At 39.8% G+C, this 10,940-nt stretch overlaps 1 protein-coding gene across 1 annotated transcript; it reads right to left on the bottom strand.

Annotated features, from left to right (window-relative positions):
- Positions 1 to 196: 196 nt before the first annotated feature.
- Positions 197 to 10,940, bottom strand: DMC1 (DNA meiotic recombinase 1). Its single transcript, XM_078856227.1, has 13 exons — positions 10,890 to 10,940; positions 9,845 to 9,889; positions 7,799 to 7,945; positions 4,562 to 4,644; positions 4,354 to 4,406; positions 3,519 to 3,560; positions 3,351 to 3,423; positions 2,579 to 2,670; positions 1,461 to 1,534; positions 956 to 1,070; positions 801 to 861; positions 584 to 700; positions 197 to 266 (listed from the first exon to the last, which is right to left on the bottom strand). The coding sequence occupies exons 1-13, from the start codon at positions 10,938 to 10,940 to the stop codon at positions 197 to 199; spliced, it is 1,023 nt and encodes a 340-aa protein (XP_078712353.1).

The raw sequence follows: 10,940 nt of genomic DNA on the forward strand, positions 1-10,940 counted from the left end.
TACTATATTTAAACGTTGGTTCTAAAATGTAACTTTAAGTTAACGTTTGTTAAAATATAAATACACGTAAAAAGAGCACAATGTGGACCATGAATGTGTAATAAAAGATAGAACTGTTAGAACTGCATGTTATTTAAATATTTTAAACTGGAAGTTGTGCATATTTAGGTTGTTCCAGATGACTTTTTCCTGTTATTCATTCTTTCGCATCTGCAACTCCTCCGCCTGTTATGGCAAACGATGTTTCATTTTCTGGAAGATCTGGACTGTAAATAAAACAACAAAACAAAGATCTTGAAAACTGAAGGTAAATACCCATATTGGTTTACTTGCAACCACCATAGCTATTTCCAATACATCTATAAACAACAAACTGTATAGGTGGAGTGGTGGTGCAACGGTTAGCGCAGTTCTATGAAGTAATAGCACTTGTCAACAACATGTTTTCTCTGAACTGCATTTACCAGCGTAGAAAATTCTGGCACAACAACCTCCATGACCAACATGGCTGTGACAAAGCTGTAAATTAATATCCGTAACTTGATCAGTGTGTATAGTTCTGTACTCTGCCGCATAACCCCACCTGTCATATATTTTTGCGATGCGAATTTCTCCTCTCCCTTTCCTGAGGCTGATGCGCGTTGTGGATGCATGTGCTAATATGTGCCCCCCTATCGGCTTCTTCGGGTCAGCTTGAAAGCTAAAGGGAAAAACAGATGTACATTTTGTAACATTGTCACACTGCACTTTAAAATATATAAGTTTAAAGTGAGCAGTTCCTCTTCCATTTATAACTTTACCTCATTGCGGCCCCTGGATCTGCAGTCATCTGATTTGTGACAAAAATGGCAACGTTGTATTCTGCAAGGCAAAACATTCATTAAAAAAACCTACAACTTGTTTTTGACAAATAACACATTGACTTTGTGCAAGAAGCAAGATGCCGGTTGTGAACCTTCTGAAATCTTCTGTAGCCGTGACAGCATTTGCGCGAGCTTCTGTTGTCTGTCAGCCAGCTCTCCACGCCCAGTGAAATCCACTCGGAAAAGTGCCATGATGGAGTCTATTATCTGCAGCGAAGTCAAGATGGGCATTACTACCTCCCTTGTAAGGTTTCACACAATAATAAATTGCCTGGTATATTCTGCTGCTCCCAGTCTCGTCAAGTTAGGTTATTCCATTCCTGACAAGCTATTGCAATCTGGAGCCTTTTATGCTACCTCGAACAATTGCGCACGACTTGTATTTTACTTTCAACTGAACTGTATATATGTAGCTGCATTACTATTAGAAACGGGCATTTTATATGACTCGAGCCTGTAAACAACACATTTTCTTCAAAATATATTTCTATGCAATATCAACTTAAACCTTGCTTTCAAATTGAATTCATAAAAGATGTATTCAGCTTAAAAAGTACGAAATTGTATAAGAAAAATTCACAGTACTGTTTAACTTACCAGAAGTTTAAACATTCCTCCCTCCTCGTGGAACTTTCCAGCAACATAGTCCAGCAACTCCATCTGGTGTTCACCTTTAGAAAGTAGCAATATTTGGCTGAAATATTATCTTACCAAATGTCAGCACTTGACACATAGCACAACGGATTAATGATTGTATTCATGTCAGCCATTTAGTAATCATGGTTTTCCAACTGGAGTTTCAACACAATAAAAAAAACTGGAGTTTTGAGTCCTCTGTTCTCAACAGGTATCAAATATGATGCCTTTTTAAAATAAATACTCCCAAAGTACTAACTGGTCAATACGTAAGACATTCCATGGCTAGTAAGATCAATATTACCTCATGGCACCTCCTTTGCCAGTACCAAAATATGAGAATAGGTATTCTCATATTTTTACTGGTATTTTGATAGGTATTCTCATTTTGATACTGGCTAAGGAGGTCCCATGAGGTCGCTGCTCACCCCGAGCTCTCATTACTCTGATAATGCTTGTCTTTGTGCTGTACGCCTTTTGGCGTCTTCTGGTCTAACACCTTTTGAGACGAGGCTCCAAAGAAAGCTGTCTCTGGTGTGGACCAATCAGTTTCAAAGACAATGCATATACTATCAGAGTATGTGTTTTGTTTGCATTCTGACCACAAGTATTGTGGTTAATGCAGACATGATTCCTTGTAAAAGGTTTCAGTTTGGTGTTTTAACATCTTAACACCTGTTTAGTTGCCAGAAAATAGGGGAAAAACCTATTCTCAAGATCAATATTAACCCGTTTCATATTCTGAATTGAAGCTAGCTTACAATTTTGAAGTTGTGGTGCACTTTGACAAGCTAGAAAAATTACACCATATTTGGAATGTTTTACAGATTCTTAAATGTTTGACACCAAGTTGGCGTGTGAGGTACTAAGGAGAGATACAGATTACAGGAGTTACATCAGAAATCAGTTATTTTAACAGCAAATGTATGTCCATCGGTCCCTGCATAATAGGTTGTATTGAATGGGATCATAGCTGAATAAATAATAACTCGAAAAAATAAATCTGGAAACATTCTAGTCCAGTCCTGTATATCTGTAAATAGATTTTTATGCAGATATTTATCAGTGAGCATTCTTACTGGTATAAGCTCTTGCATAGAGGACATTGTCCAGCACAGCATCTGGATCCACATTGAACCGCTCCGCAATGTCCCTCAGACGTTCTGGGCGACTGTTCCACGTGCCAATTAAGGAAGTTTTTGTAATATATATGAAGTACAGTGCTTTATATATTTGAAAACTCAAAAATAAGTCCGATATTTACAACTTCCTATAATTTTTTGTCAGGGTATTTCAATGAGCTAATAATCTTAAACCGAACACTATTTACTTACACATTTGTTAGAGTTATGTGTTGTATGTCTATTTTAAGAGTTTGAGTTTTCATTCAAAGTAGTGCTGTCTTAACAAAAATATATATATATATTTATCTCATTGAATTTCAATCAAGATGCATACGACTTTTATAAGAAAAATATAATTATCAATGTGACACGATATGGTTTTTGGCAGAGGTGGGACAAAGTCATTGTTATGCAAGTCCAAGTCGAGTCGCAAGTCATCAAATTCATGACTCGAGTCTGACTCGAGTCCAAGTCACATGACTCGAGTCCACATCTCAGAGGTGGGACAAAGTCATTGTTATGCAAGTCCAAGTCGAGTCGCAAGTCATCAAATTCATGACTCGAGTCTGACTCGAGTCCAAGTCACATGACTCGAGTCCACACCTCTGGTTTTTGGCAAATACTTTTTCAAACAATACTTTTGGCAGTCGCCTACTGGGCAGTTTAAGTGTGTACATACATTCAGGATAAACAACAAACACGACAATGTTGAGTTTTTAAAGGATACAATGTATTTTCTGTGTCGATAAGGATAACTTTTCCTCCAGCATACCCTTTTGGAGTTGCTAATTGGGCAGTGACTACATTGGCACAATGTTAGTGACATCAATACATATTAAAGTAAAAACATACAATATATTCGTGAAAAAAATGCATTTTAAAACACTAATCATACCACAGAAGGTATGTGCCATCTGCGTCTTTCCAGTTCTGAATTCTAAAAAATGACAAACATATAAAATACCTCATTTACTATACACCCTTCATGTGACCATTTACAAAAATACTGCACAGTATACAGCATATTAATAGGTCAAGGTGCAGCTCTGCAATGAATTGCACACACGACTGCTGGCAGTAGGGCCTCCACAGAAGGGAACCATAGAGATCCTCTGGAGGGTATTTGGCCCACTTTTAATGCTGGCCAGACAACTTGGAAGAGGTGGGAGTACTCTCATTTCATCCCAACAATGTCAACCAGCCGAACAACTCACAGTGGTGTACCCGTTTACACTGCCGAGTGTGGACAGCGGCGGGGGATTTATGAAACTAGCTCCACCAGGATAATGAACGATGATTTATACCCAACCATTATACCATGGCGGCATCCCATACAAAACCTATTTTAATGAATTAACTGATATATTGTTGATAATTGGTTTTTACCCTTTTATCTGGCAACAAAACTGACACCTTTGTTACAAGGAGTCATATTTGCATAGACCACAATACCTGCAGTCATAATGCAAAAAAAAACATAACTTCGTCTCAGGTGTGGACCAATCAACTTCAAGGACAGTGCATACATTATCAGAGTTATGTTTTTTTGTTTGCATTATGACTGCAGGTATTGTGGTCTATGCAAATATGACTCCTTGTAAAAAAAGGTGTCAGTTTTGTTGCCAGATAAAAGGGTAAAAAAACAATTATCATATTTTTTTACTGGCGAATGAGGTTCCAATGGTGATATAATGTTACTCCGTATATGTTGCATTGGTACAGTGACTTACCACCAAAAGCTTCCGTTATTGCCATACTTTCAACTCCACCTCCAAGTAGCTTGCTGTATAGAAAAAAATGAGTTTTATAGTAAAATTATGCTTTTGAACCTTACATTTCATGTATTTATATTTTAATCATGTAAGAACATACCCAAATAAGTGAGCGTGGAAGCTCTTATTTAATATATTGTCTTTTGCTAATTTTCAATAAACGCACTCGAATTCCTGGCTTCCTGTTGAGATGTGGAAAACGTTTTTTCGCTTTTCGCCGTATTCAAGGGCGGTCAGGAATCCTGGCTCCTGTGCATAAGAAGATGTTTACACATAATAGTAATTAAACATAAATCAGTTTGAGTGACACTTCCATTATACATTCCATTGCTTCACAATCTACTGTACCGAAATCAAATGTTTAAATCTTAATGATAAATTATTGGGCCTGTAATACCACTATGTAACATAATTTTTGTCCCTGGGTAGTAACTGTTATTTTTTAACTGCTTATGCCTAAAAAGTATAGAAAATGGCTATTATTCCCCACAAACTTTGCTTTTGTGACCAGGACAGTGATATTTTGAAATTTACCTATTTTCAATGAGAAAACGGGCGAATTTGTGTATTTTCGTTCACATAAAGTCAAAAAACCACATATGAATCAAAATTAACATGTATTTATGATAAAGTAATACCAAAATGACTACAAAAGATTTAGAAGTGAGTAGTTTTTCTAGATTTACGATTATACTGTAAATCACTTTCACGAATCAGCCCCCAAATGTAGTCTCCCATCATGTTCTCGTTATACTGTCCTTGGTAGCGACGTTCAAAGTCCAGTCTATCCTGGTGGAAGCGCTCGCATTGCCCCTCCGAGTACGCTCGGACATTCTCCTTAAATTTATCAAGATGAGTATCAAGGATATGGACTTTGAAGGACATCCAACAGTCCATTGTGCCGTAGTTCTTCAGCAGTCTCAACCAGCTCCACACAGGTTTCGGCCTTGTGATTGCCCAGGAAGCCCTGAACCACTGTAACAAAGCTGTTCCAAGCCGTTTTCTCCTTACGAGTGAGCTTCTTGGGGAATTCATTGCACTCCAGGATCTTCTTTATCTGTTTGTCCGACAAAGACACTGGCTTTGACCTTTGCCTCAAACAGCTTAGGAAAGAAGTATTGAAGGTACTTGAAGGATGCTGACTCCTTATCTACATATTCTTAGGTTTTTTCGGTAAAGTCACGTAACTAAAATTAATAAAAGTAAAATAAAAATTTAATAAAAATCACGACGTTTCGGAGGCAACACAAGCTTCCGTCTTCAGGTGGAACCGTCACAGCACGACTGCTGCATTAAGCTCTGACAAATTGTTTCATAAGGCCCAATATGATGTGTAGTGATGACATCAGCAACTTCCGGGGGTCCACCACTGGCTCCCACTTGACGTTGTTCCTCCCCACAGACAACTCGGTCCGCTGTGGCCAGTCCTGCCTGTGGTAGTGCACTTTGGTGTCCCTGCTGTCCCAAAGGCAAAGATAGCAGGGAAACTTAGTAAAACCGCCTTGGGGACCCATCAGAAATGCCACCATTTTGAAGTCTCTGATGACCTCCCAGCTGTACTCTTCATACTTCAAGGCATCCAGCAAGGTCTTGATGCTGTTGTAATCCTCTTTGAGGTGCACCGAGTGAGGCAGGGGAAGAGACAGGTACTTGTTACCATTATGGAACAGCACGGCTTTGAGGCTCCTGGATGAGCTGTCAATGAAGAGGCGCCACTCATTCTGGTTACAGGCGATTCTGATTGCCTCGAACAGACTGGTCACATTGTGGCAGAAGCAGAGCCCATCTTGACGGGTGAAGAAGCTGCAAAAAGGTTGGTGACGCTTCCTCTGATCTGCAACTTGCACACTTGCATCCAACAAGTTTCACTGCTTGATCCTAGACGTCAAAAGCTCGGCATTGGACTTGGTGAGACCAAGATCTCTGATCAAGTCGTTGAGGTATTTTTGGTTTGGGTAGTATAGGTTTCTCTCCTCAGCTCCACCTCTGAAATTGTCATCTGGATCTACGTCTTCCTCGCTCTCTGACTTGCTGCTCTCTTCTAAAAATGGCTGCTCTCTCTCCAGAGGCAGGGAGCTCATGGCAGTGAGGCACCGGGGCGATGGATGAAGGAAGGTCCGGATACGTGATAGCAGGTGCATTCTTGCCAGTCCGATGTTTGGAGGGGTCCACCATGTAGAAGTAGCAGTTGCTTGACTGGTCAGTGGGTTCCCGGCAAATTCTTGGGATAGCGAACTTCATGGCTCTCTTTTCCCCTCTTTACCATCCTACAAAAATACATTTATTTCACCCATGACTAACGTGTAAGAGATTCTCGCAATATTTTTCATTTTAACACGTAGGCTTTTGCGACCAATATTATTCATAATAAAGGTTTTTGGGTTAGATCGTGTTATTTTTCATATATAATATGTTTTTTCAATGACATTGAATATTGCAAAATATGTTAAAATAAAAACATTCTTACAATTCACATTTTTTTCACAAATTTTATAACGTAAAATTCCAAGCAACAATTGTCCAACTTACCTTCCAGAGTTGTTTTGCATTGCTCGCAGGTGAAATTAAGTCCCCAGTGTTTGTCTTAATCCTCGACAGGCATGCCGAAATATGCCTTGTAGGCCTCACACATCTTAGCAGATGCTTCCAGAGTATTTTTTCGCTCTTGTCTTGATAAATTTGCCGCAGACATAGCAAAATGCATCTGCCAGATGCTTGCAGCCTCTTGATGCCATCTCAGGAAAATGCAGATATGTATCCACTTAGGCAGCTTGAACTAAACTGAACTGGTGGGCTTAAGGCCCCTGTATTTATACTACTATTTATATTACTGGAAAGTTCTAGAATGTTCTAGAAGTTACTCCAAGTTTACTCAGCACTGAATCTATCTGGAATTCTCATTGAAAATAGGTAAATTTCAAAATATCACTGTCCTGGTCACAAAAGCAAAGTTTGTGGGGAATAATAGCCATTTTCTGTACTTTTGAGGCATACGCAATTAGAAAATAACACTTACTACCCAGGGCCAATTTTTTTACACAGTGTCATTTCTCACCTGGCGATTTTCATGATTTAAGGACAGATTTTTTTTCACAAAGCGGTGCAACCTAGCTCAAGCAACTGCAAAGGTAATGCGAATTTAACATAACATAAGAAATCCATATAATTAATTTTCACAGAAGTGACTGATACACGTATTTCGAACTTCAGAATCTATTTAAATTAAATAATTGATACTGAACAATGTATCTTGTGGAAAAATGAAGGTGAAAATAATTGTCCTATGTTGTGTGCTTTAAGTAGATGTTCCGTTACACAATGCTGGTATTTCCACAAAAAAATGTCTGGAAGCAGAGCAAAGTTCACATTCAAGAGAGTAGTGGGTGGGTGGCAGTCTCCTCACGATTAGTTTAGATACCGCCTCCTTAATTTTATCCACTTTTGCCTCCGAGATGCCCTTTATGTTGCACAATGTCTTCCTTGTGCACATCTGTATGCCTTTAATGGTGCAGATCCCCACAGTCTTCAGCTTTTTTATGTCAGCCACATTCTGAGGGTACGTTTAAATATGCATGTTGAATAGAAAATGACACATAAAACAGAAATTATATATTCACAAGTAAACTCTTTGATATAGAGATACAAAATAATTAGGACGGTGTGTGGGGGCCTTCATCCAACAGTGGATAGACCAGGGCTAATGATGCTGACGAATTTCACTGACCAAATATAATTAGTATCCAGCAAAGTCTCATCATGTCACCAAGACATTTTTACAAAGGCACTGCTTGGGATGTTTAGCCAAAGTACAAGTTTAGGGCAGTGACTTGGCCCAGAGGTAGCATGTTTGCCATTTGTTGCAGAGGTTCACGGTTCAAATCCTGGAGTTGTCCTGGTTATTACTGTGGATATCCATAATAGAGGGTTTTTTGGGTGAGATCGCAGAAATATATAAATGTGTTGTTAAAACATGCCACCACCCGACACAACCAACTAGTAAGGGTTGTTACGTAAACAGAACATGCCAATTCGTCACTAGTACAGCACCGGTGTGTTGGAGAGCCAAAACATTTACAATCGGAGTACGACGCTTTGCCAGTAATTACCACTTCGTGAGCCTACGTGGTAAATTACAACTAGCTTCATCAGGCGACAGCCAGATTTGTGGAGAAGTCTAACTGTTTCGTTCCTTATATAGAGGCGTAGATGTGGTGACCACGCTTCTGCGCTCTTGCGCAAAGTGGGGGGGGGATTACTGAGTCAACCTACATTATGTATGTGCATTGTACAAGCCCTTTGATCTTGTCCTTTCTGTCTATTGTGTGCATTAAAATAGTCATACCAACGGTAATCCCTATTGAAGTATGGTGCCCTTTATAGGCATGCATTTAAATAATGTAGTATATGATGATTCGCTTCCACGCAGCCCTAATTATTTGTATTTATTTCAATTTCGATAGATTCTCTAATTAGTCTTGGCCAGTAGGAGCTAGTTTTGCACAAAACTTCAACATTATCAAAATTAATTGAGTGTCCTTGTTGGCACGCGTGTTCTGCTACTGCTGACAGTTGTATTTGGGAGCATTTAATATATTTCAAACGTTCTTTGGTCTCTTGCTGATCATTCGTCCTGTTTGCCCAACATAACATTTTCCACACGTGCAGTTAATCCTGTACACATCTTCTGTTGATAGCTTCGGTAATCCATCTTTTGTACCAGATATTCATTTCTGTATTTTATGTACCGTGCCAAATCTGACTCGGATGTTTTGTTTTTCCAAACATCTGGCTAGTTTATCAGTTACTCCTGCAATGTACGGTATTTTTTATCGTTTTAATTACTTGGGCAGTTTCACTGCTATTTGATTTGGTTTTGGCATTCAATGCCCTGTTGATTTGTGCTGCGGATATATTAACCAAAAATATGTCTGCTTCATGAGACGATATATCTTCCCCTAACATCATTCGCAAGAGCGTACGTTTCCCTCTCTTTTTTGTGGTAGATGAGTTCCAAAATAAGGGCACACTACAAAACAGCTGCCGGCTGAGTTGCACATACAGTAAACACAATGTTGTCCCACGTCTGACCGCATATGAGTGAATTCAAACCGCATACTGGATAACAAATTTTGGTAGCCGCATTTATACGAAATCGCACAAACAGAACCCCATAAATTGAGGAAAACTTATAAGCCACTGTGTCATGGTCAAAATTTGAAAAATTACCCACAAGGTAGATAAATTACCTAAAAATTAGTTAACTTTCTTGGTTCAAAAGCGTAATTTATTGTACCCAGAGAAACCCAAGCATGAGGGGGGGAAACTCAAACTCCACAGTCTGAAATCCAGTTGTTGTACTGTCACCACAGACAACTCATTGCCCCATAGTGTCATACCTTAATCTTTGCAAGACTCACGAAAAATACAAAGCAAATTTTGAAATACTTACTATCCCATGCTTTTGCAACATATCGATATCCTGGAAAAACGAATCCTGCAGAACAGCACACACAGTAGGTACGATGATTAGGTTTGCAGACATGTTCGGTTTACATAGATCGGGGGTTGCGGGATGTTTCATACCTTTGGCGAGCCAACCTTTATGGGGCCACAGAAGTGGCTGAGCACGTGAAAGTGAGAAAAATATTGCCAGATGGAAATATCTCCCTCTTCCCTCTCGTACCCAATCGGTGCAACTAAGCTGCTTTGCGATGGCAGACATATATTGTTTGCGGGCCATTTTATGAAGCGGTAGACCTTGTGACGCCGTGCGGGCCGTGTGAAACGAAGTAGTGGGCTCAAATGTGGCCCACGGGATTTAAAGTTCCCCTGCCCTGATATACAAAGATAAACTGTCTTAGGTTCTTGTTCTTGTCGTACGGCTGATGTAGATGCAGAGCAACAAATGCAATTTCACATTCAGGTGGTCAAGCCAGATAACCGTGTCAGGAGCAGCAGCAGAGATGTATCGCTGTGATGTCTCCTTCGTATTTGTGGATTGGGGGAATTGCGTTGTTACGGTCTGTTCTAGGTGACCACAGTCGCACACACTGCAGGGACCTCTCTACTTACAAACATTCGACTTACAAACTTTAAGAGATACGGACAAACCTGTCTACATGTCCAGTTGCCTGTTCTGACCGAGAATCGTAAGTTCAACCACCACGCAATAGATGGTGGTGGTGGTATCTACATCTGTAGAACGTGAATAACCAGTGCCATCTACATCTACGGGAGAAAATACTACTTTTAAAGCCATTCTCCGTGTTTAGTGTACATGCCGTACAACATGTTTGGAATCGACAGCAGTAAAGTTGGACTTACGAACAAATCGACTTACGAATAGACCTCTGGAACCTAACTCGCTTGTAAGTATAGTAGCCCCTGTACTGGAGAATTTTTTTATTTTCCATTCGTGCATGGGCTATCCACGATCTGAGGCCATGGCCTAGAGTTTTTATCGGCGCTGCTGAAATCATCGCAACGGCTGTCACCTCTTCGCTGTTGTGGAGGTCCACCTCTTCGTCCAGCGCCTGTTCCATCAT

This window comes from Lampetra fluviatilis, chromosome 5 (genome assembly GCF_964198595.1).
Source record: "Lampetra fluviatilis chromosome 5, kcLamFluv1.1, whole genome shotgun sequence".
In the NCBI taxonomy this organism is placed as follows: Eukaryota; Metazoa; Chordata; class Hyperoartia; order Petromyzontiformes; family Petromyzontidae; genus Lampetra; species Lampetra fluviatilis.

Coding starts and splice junctions, on each gene's coding strand:
- DMC1 (XM_078856227.1), bottom strand. CDS start 10,940: ATGATGGAACAGGCGCTGGACGAAGAGGTGGACCTCCACAACAGCGAA. Junction 9,890..10,889: donor ACCTCCACAACAGCGAAGAG/GTGACAGCCGTT, acceptor GCTGTTCTGCAG/GATTCGTTTTTCCAGGATAT. Junction 4,645..7,798: donor AGGCGGTATCTAAACTAATC/GTGAGGAGACTG, acceptor TCTTATGCACAG/GAGCCAGGATTCCTGACCGC.